Raw genomic sequence first — 17409 nt, 5'->3', positions numbered from 1 at the left:
GGGAGGCCAAGGCGGGCAGATCGCCTGAGGTCAGAAGTTTGAGACCACCCTGGCCAACATGGTGAAATCCTGTCTCTACTAAAAACACAAAAACTAGTCTGTAGTCTCAGCCACCCGGGAGGCTGAGGCAGGAGAATTTCTTGAGCCTGGGAGATGGAGGTTGCAGTGAGCCGAGATTGCACCATTACACTCCAGCCTGGGTGACAGAGCAAGATTCTGTCTAAAAAAACCACTATCAACAACAAACATAAAACCAGAAGAGCACTGCAGGACTATGAGGCTGTAGTAGTGGAATTTAAGTTTTCTGTAAGCTAGACTACAAATCAATTACATTTAATTTTCACTTTATTACTAGAGCTCCCAGTTTTTACCAAGAAGGTGTGCATCTTCTCTAATGAAGGCTTTCAGCAGTACTCAGACTGCCCAGGCTCCAGTTCAAATGCTTCACCAGGAACAGGTATAAGATGATCTGGCTGCAGAGCCTTGACTCATAAGCTGAAGGTTCACTTCCTCCAACGTGGCCGACACCGTTTTTCTTCCTACCGTTTCCTGCTTCCGAGGGCAGAAACATCTACATCATGCATGGAGTTGATCGTTCCCCTTTCATGCTGGGATATACAATTAGGCATTAGTGGGTTTTTCATTACAAGTAATTTTGGCTACCCCAAAAAATATCCAGGTGGGTAGCTGCTGACAGAATGAATGGTTCCACCTATTTCAACAATGGCTATATGATGATCCATACACCATGATTTTAACTAGAGCGAACCTGAAACTAAGGGAGAATATATCATTAATAGTTGTGGACCAGTGAGCTATCTTGAATAGAAATGCCAATTCTACAGTTCATGCTATTTCTCTATACATTTACCAGCTAGTGTTATGTAGTTAAATTATTAAAATATATTACATTCTATTCTTTTTCTCCCAGCTTTACTAAGGTATAACCTATACCTGAAGTACACCTACCACCTCAATTAAGTTATAGAAAATTTCAGTCACCCCAAAGTTACCTCTTAACCCCTGCAGTTTTCTTTCCTGGGCCTCTGCCAACCAATCTGCTTTTGACTTTTCTGGAGTTTCATACAAATAGAATGAAATAGAGTCTTTTGTGTCTCTTGCTTTCACTTAGCATGCTGCTTTTAAATTCATTCATGTTGTTTTGAGGATCAGTGGTTCATTCCTTCTTATTGCTGAGAAGTATTCCATAGTATGGATATACTGCAATTTGTAACTACTAAAAGTAACACTGTGAACACTTGCATAAAAATCTTTGGCCATATGGGTAAACCTAGAAATAGAATGGTTGATGGTAGGTGTATGTTTCGACACTGCCAAGCCGTTTTCTAAAGTGACAATGTATGTAGCATTTTACACAAAGACTCACCAGCAGTGCATGGAAGTTCCACTTGCTCCAGTCTCACCAACATCTGATTATAAATCATTTAACTTTTGGCCATTTTAATGGGTATGCAGTTTATCATTGTGGATTTTATTTGCATTTCCCCGGTGACTAATGATGTTGAGCATCTTTTCACATGCTCATTGGCCATTCATGTATCTTTTGGGAAATGTTTGTTCAACTCTTTTGCTCATTTTAAAAAAAGTTGTTTTATTATTTTTAAGAAATATTTATGCATGCTGGATAAAGTCCTTTTGACATGCATCATTTTTAGAGGGCATATTTCATTTCATTTTTAAAGTATTGTAAGGGACTGCTTACAGCAGAGCTATGAAAGGTCAGATGGAAGTCTGTGTTCACAAATCTTACAAAGTTAGGACACTACTGCCTCGATTCATGGTTTTGATATGGTTGGGTTTGCTCCCAGTAGTAGGCTCAGCGAAAGATCCAAGAACATAATTCTTATTTCACTACCTTTGTTAGCTTTTTTTTTTTTTTTTTGGTAGACAGAATCTCACTCTGTTGCCCAGGTTGGAGTGTAGTGGCGAAATCTCAGCTCACTGCAAACTCCACCCCCCAGTTCCAGAGATTCTCCTGCCTCAGCTTCCCAAGTAGCTGGGACTATAGGCCCACACCATCATGCCTGGCTAATTTTTGTATTTTTAGTAGAGAGAGCATTTCACCATGTTGGCCAGGCTGATTTCGAACTCCTGGCCTCAAGTGATCTGCCCGCCTCATCCTCCCAAAGTGCTAGGATTACAGGTATGAGCCACCATGCACCTGGCTTTTGTTAGCTCTTTCTACTGGGACTTTAAAATATTATATTTTATCATATTTCTTATTATTTCAATACTACTTGGGAACTTCTCTAGACCCAGCTTTTTCCAGAGATGGTACCTACTGGAGAATTCTAGATTGAAGTAAAAAAGGAAATTAGGATATAAAACAAGGAGGACTGGCTGAAGCTTAGCTTCAGAAAAAAGAGAGGTCTAGTATCTCCCTACAAAACAAGACAGAAACTTGTAGCTCAATTAAGTATTTAAAACTGATTTTATAACTGACTGAATATAGTAACATGCATGGCCTACAGCAAAAATAAGCTTCTCATTGTTTCCTAATGTTCATACTGCACTGATATCAATACTTCTCCATTTTAACTTTTGTTTTTTGAGACGGAGTTTTGCTCTTGTTGCCCAGGCTGAAGTGCAACAGCGCGATCTCGGCTCACCATAACCTCTGCCTCCTGGGGGTTCAAGCGATTCTCCTGCCTCAGCCTCCTGAGTAGCTGGGATTATAAGTATGCACCACCAGGCCTGGCTAATTTTTGTATTTTTAGTAGAGACGGGGTTTCTCCATGTTGTTCAGGCTGGTCTCGAACTCCCGACCTCAGATGATCCACCTGCCTCAGCCTCCCAAAGTGCTGTGATTACAGGCGTGAGCCACCGTCCCTGGCCCATTTTACCTCTTATAGCAGAACAGATCTTTGTTGCATGTACTCTATCTCAGAGCATCACAGATAGAGTAAAAAATACTATGTACCCTCAGATATTTTGAATACTTGTATTACAGATTTTTCTTTCATTTTAAACTGACCTCAGAAGCTATAACTGTTGGACCATAACAGATTCTTAAACGTTTTCTAAAAATACTGTTATTTTAGTATTTCTCAATGATGAATACATGTCAAATGTAGAAAATCAAAGCTAAACTCAGTTATCTCAAACTCATGCAACATAAACTCTCATCAATAATCTTGTTTTACCAATAAGGAAAAGAATGGGAACTTGCTATGCAGGAGTAATCCGTTACAGTGCAGTGCTCTGATGTCTGAGGAGCACATCTGACTTTCAGAACTTACCCTGCACTCTGCTAGTCCATTTCTTCAGCACTCCACTGGGCTTTTACCCAGCAATGCAGCTTCACACGCAGACACCACATCTGTATATTGCACATGCTGGCCTAATGCAGGGAAAGGGTGGATTCTACCCACAGAAACAGACAATGCTTTCTACTTTATTAAACATTAAAGCCCAATGGATATTCCCTGTGGAGGACTAAAGTACACCAGGGGAGATGAAAGGGACACTTGAGAAGAGAATCATGCAACAGAGACCAATCTTCACAAAAACGGTTCAATATTGATTTCCAGGGAGGAGCAGGGCATGGTCAGCTCAAATTTGGTGATAACGTCAGGATGAAGGACCCCAAGCTTCCCGATGCTTTGACCCCCGGCAAAGATCTCTGCACATCGCCCGGGGAAGAAAGCAGGCCCTGAAAAAGAGAAAGAGAGAGAAAAATCAATGTTTCTTCTGGCAAAAATGTCAAAAGACATTTAACACTAAAAGCTCACTAGTCTACTTTAAAAAAAAAAAACTTTTCTTCTTTAAACCACTGGCTGTGAAAAGAGAATGTTTCCTTATACTTTCTAGTATTTAAAAGAAGGATTTGCTATCAAGAAACTCTTGCCAGAAAAAATTAGGGGCAAATTCAAAAATAAGCGTCCTGTGTTTTTGGTGACAGAGGCCCGAGCAGGAAGGATGAAATCATGGAGGCTGCTGAAGGAACACAGTCAGAAAGGGGAACTCTGCCTGCATTTGAAACTGGTCCTAAAAAGGACAAAAGGAAAAATAATGAAATATAAAACTGATGAATTTGCATGGGAAAAACCAGTGTTTCCATAGCGACACTCGCTGGGTAAGACATCGACACTGAATTCATTTGCTCTGCACAATGTCACTCTTTCTCACCTTATTAGAGAAAGAAACCAGGAGCCACAGTGTCATAGGCCGGCAACATGGGAACCACACCTCTGATGACAGGCCACGCTACCAGAATGCAACCCACATTCCCGTCTAAAAAGAGCTTTCTAAGTAGTTCTGGAACATCAACTGTAAAACCACAGCAAAGGCCAGCCCAACACAAGCCTGGGATGATGCCTCATTTATTTCAAGACAGGCAGAAAGTTCTCTCTTCCTCTGGGTGCCAATGCACTGATACAGCTTGGCAAGGCAGTAACAGTTCTTGAGGTTTACAGAGCTAAAAACGAACATACAGGCCCACTCCATACTCATGAAATAACCAGTGCCAAAGGAGTTTATCAATGCTCTGTCCTCTCCTGAAGTTTACAAACATGCTGACTCATTGCTCTCACCACCAATTTGAAAAGGGATCAGGCCCGCAGCTCCTGGCCGATTCAACAGAAACATTTACTGGCATGAACTATAAGTACCCATGCAGAGCTGGGCCACAGCTTCCAGCCTGCCACTTCAGAGTGAGTGCATTATTGATGAAAGAGTAAACTGCTGAGTCTCAACTAATGGTTCCAAGGTCAGCATCCTTAAGAAATACAGAATTGGGTTGGAGGGGAGGGGAATCCGATAGCTTCGAGTTAGTACCATAGACACAAAGGACAATTACATATATTTCTCGACCAGCAGAGAAGTATCTTTGTTTGTATTTCTGGGGGAAGACCTGGAAAACATTTTAACATTTAAACATTGTCATTCTTAAGTAAACCCAAAGCAACAGAAGTGAAATATTAAGGTAGCCTCTTTTTCACATCTCTCCAAACTCAACAATTCTGCCTCCCTACCTTTTAAAGCAAGAACTTCAGTGAGTGCGTTTAACTATCTAGCTCTGTGCACTAATCCACACTTAAGGTGAGGGACAGGGAGGGGAACCAAATAAAACAATGAAGAAACCAAACCCAACTAATAATACAGAGCCTTAGTTTGATATGGATATTACCAAATCTGATAAAGATGACGCATTTTAATCCTATCAAAATGAAAATCTAACTTAAAAGACAAAACTCCCCTCCCCTTGACTCCCCAAAACAAATATCTTCAAATGACACATAAGTGAAGATTATATATAAGGTGTTGATGGTAAGCAATATAATCCAGAACTGGAAGGACTGCTGGGAACTATTTATCCCAGTACCCGGCACCCCTTTATAGAGCTAGACTTGAATGCAGCCATACTATCTGAAAAAAGACACCAGCCTGCTGTGCTTTTTTCCAACTTTTATTAATAGATTCAGGGGGTGCGTGTTCAAGTTTGTTACCTGGGTATATTGTGTGATGCTGAGGTTTGACACCAGCCTATTTTTAAAGGACACTCACAAAGGAAATGTTCAAGATCTTCCCTGATAACTTCGCTGCGCTTAAGAATCCTCATTGTACCAAAATTCACCCTTTCATCTATCTTCAATTCCAATTTGATTGGATTCATTTTTACTAAAGCATAAAACCAAACTATTTTAGAATCTAAGCCAGATGCGCTAACTCTGACAATGTGAGCAAAATAAAGCCTAAGAGATAAGAGCTTAGAGTTTTTACTTCCTAAAACAACTTTTTGAATCAGCACTTTTTAGCAAAATTCAGTTACAGTATATTCTTCTTCAGCTGCCAGTTCTACCTCTCTCCGGAAGTTTGGATCAAACTTTGCTTTAGCTCATTAACCGGACAAAAATATTTGTGTCGCTAAATATAATTTTCTCTCTTTCCAAAGGAATGCAAAAAGAACGAAAATTCACATTATGCTTTACTTAAAACATACCCAAGTATATGAGTATTCTATATAATGTACATATCAAAAGCTCTCACCTGGGCACAAAGACCGTGTAAGCCAGTGCAGCATCTCAAACTGCTCCGGGGTCAGAAGGCCTCGCGGCCCAATGGAGCTGACAGCACATACAGGGACCTGCTGCCCTATCGTCCAATACTAATCAGCCTCCCCTACCAATTCACATGTAAAAATAAAGCCTGCTGCCCTAACATCCAATATTAACAACCTTCCCCTACCAACCCTCAGGTAAAAATGAAGCCTGCTGCCCTATCATCCGATACTAATCATCCTCCCCTACCAACCCACACGTAAAGGTGAAGCCCAGTCATGCACTTTATATCTGACCTTGTGAAAAGTGAAAAAAATGGCAAGTTCAAATTGTCCTCACAAGTTAAACGCTTCCTGTGATTTTCTTATCCACTCCTCTGTTCAGCAAGGCTGAGGTTCTGTCCTCCTCATACACAAATTGAGAGGTACACACACAAAAGGTCCTTCAAGCTGCCCATCAGTACAACAGAGAGAACCTTAAAAAATGTGTCACTTGACAGATACTATATGTAAACTAGAAATACTGAAGAAAAATATAATGTTACTAAAACACAAGCATTTCTTAGTGCTTTCGAAAACCTTTAAGGTTCAAACCAAATTTTGCAGGCAGAAGTGAATCACTTCAAAGGACAGAAGAGAGAATAACTACCTCACTAACAAAACAAGGGCGACACAGCCGACTTGGGCAACAATTAGGCTCTAGAGTTCAAAGGTGAGAGCATCTCCACTGTTGGGAGAGAGGGGGTGGCTGAGCGCAGTAACTCCGGCAGATCAATGTGATCATAGTGCTCTAGCTAGGACTAATGCATCTTAAAACAAAGTATTTCCAGAAATAAAAACAGTCACATCTGAATGGAACAAAATGTGGATCCATGCTTGTGAAAAATCAGACCTGGGTGATAGCCAAAGGCTAACCTTATAGCATCCACAAACGAAAACATACTTGTAGAGAAAGGGCGGTGTGCTATGTCTAGAAACGTAAAGTTGCCAATTCAAAGAAAACCACATTGGTTTGTGAAATGGGAATTCTAAAATTCAAATTCTATAAAGGACATCAGTTTTCTTTTTTTTCATGTATTTAACAGCAGAGTTCCTAGATTACTGGTGTTTCAAGATGTGGAGTACTACAATTTTCAAGCTGGGCCCAAAACGTTCCCCCGCAAAAAGCCTCCTAGTCCACTTTTCTACCTACTTCCTCACACTGTTAAACTCTCAGCTTTGCTCCTATCTATCACAGTAAATGGCTTCCAACATAAAACAGATGTGGGGGAAATAGTGTTCTCTGTTGAAATCTATGTGAAAGTCTGGACAAAAAAAACATCAGGTAAGCACAAATAAGAATTCAATTTCCAAAACTTAGTGGGGTGTTAGTAAGTCCCTTAATTAAAGCCTTTGTAGCATCTCCTAGAGGTCTGTAATTGTCTCTGTGCTCAATCGGCAGGACCACTCTGAGGACCTTGGGGGTAATTCCTGGGCCCATAATCCAGCACAGCACCCAGTCTTTAGCACATTTTCTGGCTAATTGACCATCAAAGAGTTTGTGAGCTCCCTCTCTTGCTCAATGCTAAACACTTTTCACAGTTTCTTTTTGCCTCATCTTTTTTTTTTCTTAAGAGTAATATTATAGGCCCAAAGTTTGTATAAGCTTTACACAGAGTCATTCCTGTAATTTTAGGGAGCATCGGAAGTAGAAGCTTAAAGTGGTAACTGAGCAGGCCCCCTAATCTGAAAACATTAGAAGGCGTTATCAAGCCCCTTCTTAACCAGGGTCTTCATTCCTGATCTTAATCCCTCTGCCACTGGCTATATTTAGCTCATTCATTTGGCCCATCTGTAAAAAGTTATCTACTCATACAATTTTACTTTTCTCTTTTTTTACATTACTAATACATGTTGTGAGGCTCAAACCCAAATACTGTACTGTTTGCATGATCCTTAACCATCCAAAATTTCTGCAATAAAGAGATAAGAACAAAATATAAAGGGGGGCAGGGAACATTGGAAAAGGAATGTCCATATGCCACATATGTCATAGCAAACAACAGAAACTATCATGAGTTTTAACTACACATAACTCTCCAACTTCAGGAATGAAATAAAAAATACAGAATCATATAGATATTGTAAGTCACTGGGCCAACTGAATGTACTGTAAATCTGTTCTAAGTGACTGATTATGTACTATGGAGTAAAGGGAGAAATAATCATTTCACAGGCTGACTCTAAGGGCATCTACCCAAGCCCTTCTCCTCACAGAAAAGGGGAAAAGACAACTCCAGCGTTCCATTCTGGGGTGAAACTGACAAGGCAAAGAGTGAAATGAGGCTGGAACCATAATTTCCTACAGAGGAGGGGCTTCCTCCTGGTTTCCCACTAGTTTGCTGAGAATGCGGTAACAGGAATTGTAGAATTCTGCTGCCAGCCCATCAACATCACCTTCCTTTTCTGAATAATGTTGATTTAAAGAAAGAGATAGAATACAGAGACTATAAAACTAAACACACACTTATCTCACGTGAGCGTGGTGTCCTACTGAAGTGTGGTTGTTCTCAAAGTTTTAGAACCAGCAGTTTCTTGAGGGCACCAATGGACTTACACCAAGGGGAGAGAACTCAAGGGGAAAACAGTACAATGTAGGGAAGACATTAGCTTATAAAAGGAAAGAAAAAGGCTTAGGAATATGAGGAGGCAAAAAAAAAAAAATCAACTATGGTGATATAAACAAAACATTCTTCAGATCCTGGTACACTCAGTTGAGAGAAAATGTTCTGTGTTGATATCTCTCTAGTGATTTGCTCTCTGCAAAGACCATTTAATTTGTAAGTGGAGACTGAATAATTTCCAACTGGTAATATAAAACACCCATTTTCCCCAGATGTATACAATTCTTCACCTTGCATTTGAAGTGAAATATTTATGGTACCTAAAGTCTGTAAAGAGAGGGGACCTAATCCCTTGAGTTTAATGGCCATCTTTCATCCCTTTCCGAAGATCAAAAGAAAGAAAAACCCATTACACAACTTTACAGTGCTAATCCCAACACACCTGCAGACACCATTAACTCTTAAAGTGAAGGCAACTGGATGCAAGGGAACCGGTACCTATTTAACCCCACAGCATGGAACTCAGGGAGCCCATGATGCAGCAACATTCTATCAAGACAGGGCAGGGCACACTATCACAAATAAGGACGGGATCCGGTAGGACCTTATGCTTAAAAAGAAAGCAGCAAAACTCACATTACCTAGTCTTCTAAGCAATCGAGCAATGCCTTCAATAAGTAACCATCTTTTAAAAATTATCACAATCTCCTTATGACTTAAGATTGAGAATCATAACTCCAGAATTTCCCGGTCTTAATTTGTGTAGAGAAATTTAACATTTATCATTTATTTCTGTGGTTTTTGCTTTTTAACATTTCTTACAAAACGTTTAGGTAATTAGCAGGGTGAATACAAAATGATTAAATAGCAAATGCTTGGGAGATGTTGAGATCTATTTTAAAGTCTAATCTTAACTACGTATCTCTCATGCACATATACACACTCATATTTTAAAACCTAAAGGAGGTCACGAATGTTGGAAGAGCTTCAAGATGACCCAGCTAATTACAACTTTAAATCCATCTCAAATTGTGTAAAACCAGAGGATTTTTACCTCTAGGTTAAAAAATACTCTGTCAGTCTGTTTTGAAAAATTATGTTCTTAAATAATGTCATCATCCTATATTTGTCTGACACCCTTATCATTTTCCCCCAAAATTTTCACACTTCTTCAATATGTATAGAATATATTTAGAACAACAACTTCAAAAATAAAAAAAAATCACTCTGCCTTCCTGGGCCAACAAATGGTTCTTCATCTAGTCTTTTGCCTGAAAAAATCTTTAAGGAGGCTATTTCTCAAGCCAAACGGAATAACTTATTACTTCCTCCAGAAGTACAGTGAAATAATTAAAAAGAGACTGTGGTGGGGCTAATTAAGGAGAGAATGGAAATGTTGACTATATGAGATTGTATCCATAATTTCACATTTAGTTAACTTATTCAATTGAGACCTTTAGCTAACTTTGTGCAAACATCACTTTAAACATGTAATTTTGGTAGATGTTTTAGTTTCAGAGTAAGATTTCAGGTGACAAATAGGGCAGGGTGACTCACGCCTGTATTCCCATCACTTTTGGAGGCCAAGGCAGGCAGGTCATAAGGTCAGGAGATCAAGATCATTCTGGCCAACATGGTGAAACCCCGTCTCTAATAAAATACAAAAAAATTAGCTGGGTGTGGTGGCATGCACCTGTAACCCCAGCTATTCGGGAGGCTGAGGCAGGAGAATCACTTGAACCAGGAGGTGGAGGTTGCAGTGAGCCGAGACTGCACCCCTGCACTCCAACCTGGGTGACAGAGTGAGACTCTGTCTAAAAAAGAAAAAAAAAAGGAAAGAATAATGAAATTGTAAAAACATGGTACCCTGCATTCTATTCATCACTCCTCCCAGTAAAAGCACTAAGCCATTCTCATTGCAGCCCTGGCTGAGCCCTTTGTGGGACAGACAAGTTACAGATGGGAAAAAGTAACGCACAAGGAGATTAGGAGGCTCGCCCTAGGCAAGAAATAGTAGAGGCTGGAGAGCAAGCTAAAGGTGAAGAAGGGCCGTGGAATAGGCTCCTCTCTGTGTGTGGCCCACAGGCACATAAGGCCTACAGCAGAATGTTTTTAAGCTTTTGGTCAAGCTGTCCATTTCATGTTTGCAAACCTCTTCTGGTTTCAAATTAAATAAACAAACAAAACTTAAGAGAAAAAAGAAAGACTGACAGTTCATCATCTCTCTCATCTCTCACCTTAGGACATACCCAGGTAGGCTCTGCAATATTAGCATAGCATAATACTGACAAAACCTAGAGCCTTCCATGGAAAATAGAACTATTCATTTTTTAAATCCCATATAACGCAGGTATTTGTATGAATCAATTTCAGATTCTTGAAACAAAGCTGGAATTATTTCAGAAGACAAGTACCACAGGGACACCATCTAAAGGCAAAGAAAAAGAGCTGAAATGTTAGAACCTATGGCAGAGATTCCCTCTGAATTTAAACTCCTGCAGAATCTTAAAACTGGAAATGACCCTGGAAGCCACTCTGTCCATTTCCTTCCTTAATATACGAGAAAATAGATGCTAGACAGGTTAAGAAAACTGTAGGTAAGAGTGGAATTGAGATCAGAAATCAGGTTTTCCTGAAATCCGGTCTGCAACTCATCCAATGTTGCCTTCCTGAAGACAGACCTAGAATCCACTCCAGATTTACTCTGAAGAGTGATTTACACATTCCGAAATGCTTTAGCAAATTCTTGCATCTGCCTCTCCTGACAACCCTACGGTGTCGATGGGACAGATATCATCATTGCCATTTTACAGATGAAGAAATTGGGGTGAAAGAATTAAGTCTTTAATCACACGGATTAAAGTGACAGAAGGACTTGTTGCAACATTCAGTGTCATACTGACTCTATCACAGTTGGTTAGCATGCATCCTAGGGTTTTACAAACAACATATTCATTATATATATGAATATTGTATACAATATTCATATTTGAATATGAACATTCACATATTATGTAATATTGCATATAAATATATAATATTCATATAATACATAAATATATAATATTCATTCTTATATAAACATAATAGTCACATCTAATATTCATTATATATAATATATATAATATTTATAATGAATTAATGTCTATTCCATCTTGGGAACTGCTTTTTCAACTGAGTTTATATTCACATGTCTAAAGACATTTTAATCATATTCCATTATATTTATATATCATAGTTGTCAACTTGTTCTTTAAGTATTTCATCTTGGAGTTGCTTCCTATTATTCATTAGTATAAATAAGGCTTCTAGAAGCTTACAGTCTGTCTTAGATTACTTCTCTTTTCTAAAAGTAGAACGAAAGGTCTGGCATGGTGGTGCACACCTGCAATCCTAGTGATTTGGGAGGCTGAGGCAGGAGGACAGCTTGAGATCAGGTGGTCAAAACTAGCCTGGCAACATAGTGAGACCTCATCTCGAAAAAGAAATAGCACTACACAGGTAAAAAGAAAATGAATCGTCGTATAGCTCCTTATATAGCAAAATGTTAAACAACACACGACTACTGGTATTGGCAACAAACCACAAATAATAGAAGATTATACTGATGTCATCCTATACAACACCAATAAAAAACTTTCTCCTGCGTAACAACACTACTGCCTTAAAAAAAAATTCCACTGGTAGGAAAAAAAAAATGCCTGAAATCAACCTAGGAAAATAATTCCAAGAGGAAATCTTTGTTCAGAGAATGTAATTCACAAACTAAAAGCCTTTAGGGATTAAGAGAGTGACTACAAAGCTTTATCTTCTGGAAGGTGAGTGACAAAGTATAGTGACTCAGAAGGGGGAAAATGAGGGTCTTGGGTCTGCGAAGAGAAGGAGAAAAGTACATCTATGACACACAAAAGAGCCTATAAGACAGGAAGGGCCACAGGGGTCTTGAGACATCTTACTTGGCCTTGTACGACCCTCAGCAGGAAGATCACATTCCTGACCCACAGCCCATGTGAGCCAACAGGTGCTCGGGCATATTTCCAAGGTTGCCCAAGTCAGCCAAACGAATGACAGCATTCACTTCTCAAAGAGGCCAAGGTCAGGCCACAGATATTCAACCCTACTGTTAAACAAAATAATTGGTCAAAATCAAACCGCAACTGAGACCTCAGTGAAGTTAGCAGCCCTCCTATCATTTTTATGAAGGTACTGGGAATACTTTAAATGAATGTCAATCTGTTGGATTTCTGCAATGATGTAATATATATAGAAGGGTAATTTTAGCTAAAAAGCAGAAAGGAGTCTCTCCAAATAAAGCATAATATGGGGAGAGAAGAAATGTACTAGATGATGAATGAAACTCTGGAGAAGACAGATATCTAATGGATGTTCAGTTATTCCCCACTGCCACAAAAATCCGTGGTAAATGAAACGTTACTAATTTTTAAACCAAGCAGATTATGAACATACTTTTAAAAATCAGACCAAGCATTTAGTTATTAAAGGTTTCTAGGATCTTGCTTGTTAAAAAGAAATACTAGGAAAATGTCAAAAAAAAAATGGTTTTTCCAACAATTCTTCTCATTTCCTACCATTAAGAGATAAGCTATTAGCTTCTGAGCAGTTGAAGTCAAAAGACAGTTGACAAACTAATATATCTATATATATGGCAGATGTATATCATGAAGAGTTGATAGCCACACTACATAAAAGGTTCCTAAAAACAGAGAAGACTGACAAACCTAAAGAAATAATGAGCAAGGCAGGTGGAACACAGAAAAGGGAATAAAAATGTCCTTGTGAACACATAAATACGTTTACACTTGCTCACAAGGGAAATTCAACTAAAACTACAGTGAGACACCGCTTCCCATCTGAAAGACTGGCAAAGACAGAAAGTCTAGTGACCACGGCTGTGGGGAAATAAGTTCTCTCAAGTGCTGCTGCTGCGTTTGTACAACATTGAATTAGAAATCCTATGGAGGGTGTCTGGCAGTGTCTGGTGAAAATATGAATTTATTTACTTTGTCCCAGTGATCCCATACTTCTAGGACTCTGTCCCAAAGATACACTGGCATTACCAAATAACATATGCACAAGACTATTCGCTGTAACACAATCTGTTACAGCAAAGACGGGAAACAACTCAATGTTTATCACCAGGAAATTAGTTGATTACACTGTGGAACTCCATGCAATGGAGTACCCCACAGAAGTCAAAAAGAACAAGGAAGGTCTCCACATGCTGCTACAGAAGGATCTCCAGTGTAGGCTATCAGGTAAAATGAAGCAAGGTACAGAACAGTGTGTAAAGTATCAGCCCCTCGTATGAGATGGTGGAAGAGAATATGAACGCACATACCCAGCTGTATGCACACATACATTAGAAGGATAAACTGAAGACTAATAAAAATCATACCCTATAGAGGCAGGGAAGGAACGGTGTGGAGGATGGAACAGGGGTGGAAGCCAGAGTTCCCTCAACGTCCCTTATTTATAGTCTATATTTTAAGTACAAAAAGTAATAAATTTTAAATGCTTTCAATAAGCATATTGTTGATAATAGTATTGGTATTTTTATTTTGAAACTATGATAGATAAACAGATAAACAGAATGAGCAAACAAGCAATAATGTAAATTCGGGTGCAGGGGCTCATACGGTAATCCTTGCACTTTGGGAGGCTGAGGCGGGGCAGATCATTTGAGGTCAGGAGTCCAGACCAGCCTGTCCAACATGACAAAACCCCATCTCCATTAAAAATACAAAAAAATTAGTCGGATGTGGTGGTGGGCACCTATAATCCCACCTACTCAGGAGGCAGAGGTTGCAGTGAGCCAAGATCACACCACTGCACTCCAGCCTGGGGGACAGAGCAAGAGTCTGTCTCCAAAACAAAACAGAGCAAAGAGCAATAATGTAAATTCACTAGGAACCAAGATTCTCAATAAAGAAAAAGAGCTAAACTAACACAGAAACAGAAAACCACACAATGCTTGTTCTCACTCATAAGTGGGCATTGAACAATGAGAACACATGGACAGACGGAGGGGAACAACACACACCAGGACCTGTTAGGGGGTGGGGGACAAAGGGAGAGAACTTAGAAGCCGGGTCACTAGATGCAGCAAACCACCATGGCATAGGTATACCTACATAACAAACATGCACATCCTGTACATGTATCCCAGAACTTAAAGTAAAATTAAAAAAAAAATTTTTTTAATATTATTCAACACTTTTTTTAAAAAAAAAGAAAAAGAGCTAAAGTCAGATATCTTACATAAAAATCCTCAAATCATGAAAATGTCTGCACAAACTCAATGCTTTCTCTTAAAAAAAAAAAGTTTTCTGCAGCTTTGCCTACTAAAAATCCCTGGAAACAACAACGTTCTCAGTAGCAACAAGCAACCTTAACATCCAGACTGTGATCTAAATTTGATTTCTTACTGAAAAGAACCAGGACCAGATGGAAAAATATGCCAGATTTGAGGAAGAAACGTTAGGTGAGCCCAGAAATATATTTCCTACACTACCACCCCTTTCAAAAAAGCCCCACTATATACAACCATTTTCTCCCCTTCATTTTAACAAGAACGTCTCTATCAACAAAGGCTTTGCAAGACTTTAAAAATATTTATCCCCCTCTCTTCCAGAACAATTCAGCCCTACAGGAGCTGAAGAGGCAGAAATCCCTATCTGGAGGGGTGAGGAAATAAAGCCTGTGTCCCAGGGCAGAGAGAAATCTAGCATGGGGTGTCAGAGCCCAAGAGGGAGGGGGTGCATCCACAAGTAGTGGAGAGAGTCCTGTGGGGGAGTCAGAGGCTCAGTGATGAGCGGGGCAAACCAGCAGAGATGACGAGAAAGAAGAGAGTTCAGCTACATGCAGGGGCATAGATCAAGTAAGTAAATAAACTGAGACTGATGGGAGCTAGTTGTCTCAGTGTTGGAGAAGAGAGGTACCAATATGGATCAGGAGAAAACTGGAATAAACAGTACAGTGTTAGGTTGGAATTGGACATACTGTAGACGTATAGTCCTATATATACACATGGATCTATGTTTGTGTACATACATATGTACATAAACAATACAGATGCATAGATGCAGATGTGTGTGAGTGTGTGCGCACAGGCGCGCATCATGCCCAATCCTCCCTCAGTCCTCTGAGAAGGCGGCCTTGGAAGAGCGACCCTCCCCTGCCATAACAATAATCACACCTGGCACCCTAGATCTTGGCTTCGAGATCCCATTTTCCACTAAAAGAAACCAGGTTCGAGAATGGGGTAAGAGAAAGTTCAAGATAAGCCTAGGATATCTTGTGCCAAAAGCAAAGGAGTGCTCAAGAATGGGAACATGTTAGAAGCAAAGAGAAGTCAGCTTGAAGGGACTCCTCCTGGCCAAATTGCGGACAATTTGAGCATCAAAATAAAAGACTGTAATGGATTTAAATGCACTGAATAAAATCAGCAACAATATGAGTCCATACTGACATAACGAAGTATATAGGAAAACTGATTAGAAATAGTGTATTTACATAATTTCAAAGCTCTTCCCCATAAGATATTTATTAATTATAATGAAGAAAAGAATAACTTTACAGTAGAGAAGACTGGTAGATACAACCTTAATTAAGTGATTACAGTGAACATTATCAGTTATGGGGTAAATGAAAATTGTGTGCCACTTCATAGCATGCACTGAGAAGTCAGCATTACTTCTGTACCATTCCTCCAAAGATGCTAACAGGGATTTAATTAGCGAAGAAACATCAAACAAACCAAAATTAAGGAAAATGCTATAAAATAACTGGCCTGTAATCTTCAAGTGTCAATGTCAAGAAAGTCAAGAAAAGACTATTCTAGAAGTCTCCAGAAGGAGACTAATGAGATATGATGGCTGAAGACAACAAGTGACTCTCTGCTATTGATATGGTTTGGCTGTGTCCCCACCCAAATCTCATCTTGAATTGTAGTTCCCATAATCCCCATGGAAGGATCTAGGCAGGAGGTAATTGAAACATGCAGGCAGTTATTCCCATGCTGTTCTAGTGATAGTAAGGGAGTTCTCACAAGATCTGATGTTTTTGTAAGAGGCTTTTCCCTCTTTACTCACTCTCCTGCCACACTGTGAAGAGGTGCCTTCCACCATGACTGTTAAGTTTTCTGAGGCCTCCCCAGCCATGCAGAACTGTGAGTCAATTAAACCTCTTTTCTTTATAAATTACTCTGTCTCAGATATTTCTTCATAGCAGCATGAGAAGGGACTATTACAGCTACAAAGGACAACTGATAAAACTTGCATGGGGCCTAAAGATTAAATGGTGTTTAACATAAACATCAATGTTTATCTGATTTTGATGATTATTATTACATTTATAGGGAATTATGTCCTTGTTAATAGGAAATATACACCAAAGCATTCAGGGATTCTGTGTTATCAGATTAGCTCTCAGACAGTTCAGGAAAAAATATTTGTATACCACTTGCATTTTTAAAATAAATTTTTGACTTTTAAATTAAAAAATTAACAAAATGGGAGTTTCAGTTATAGAAGTTGCTTAATGGGAGTTTCCATCCAATTCCTCCCAAAAAAGTTTTAAAAATTATTGTTCTAGTCCTACGCCTTGATAGAAAAGGAAATAACTAAATGTGAATACATTAAAGGGACTTTTGGAACACAGATAAACTTAACAAACTCATTTGCTTGGATATTGGATACATTTACTTAAAAAATAAAAGAATTAGCTGGATATGGTGGTGTGTGCCTATAGTCCTGGCTACCTGGGAGG

At 39.3% G+C, this 17409-nt stretch overlaps 1 protein-coding gene across 2 annotated transcripts in view; it reads right to left on the bottom strand.

Annotated features, from left to right (window-relative positions):
- Positions 1 to 3396: 3396 nt before the first annotated feature.
- Positions 3397 to 17409, bottom strand: part of FARSB (phenylalanyl-tRNA synthetase subunit beta) — a 76878-nt gene continuing 62865 nt past the window's right edge. For both annotated transcript variants that reach the window (XM_032278036.1, XM_032278037.1), the window contains exon 17: positions 3397 to 3673. In XM_032278036.1, the coding sequence (XP_032133927.1) occupies positions 3522 to 3673 (152 nt within the window). In that variant the 3' untranslated portion in view covers positions 3397 to 3521. The remainder of the gene's footprint in view (positions 3674 to 17409) is intronic.

This window comes from Sapajus apella, unplaced genomic scaffold, assembly GCF_009761245.1.
Source record: "Sapajus apella isolate SASKATOON/1434 unplaced genomic scaffold, GSC_monkey_1.0 scaffold10, whole genome shotgun sequence".
Taxonomy (NCBI): Eukaryota; Metazoa; Chordata; class Mammalia; order Primates; family Cebidae; genus Sapajus; species Sapajus apella.
This window is presented reverse-complemented; position numbering and strand designations above follow the sequence as displayed.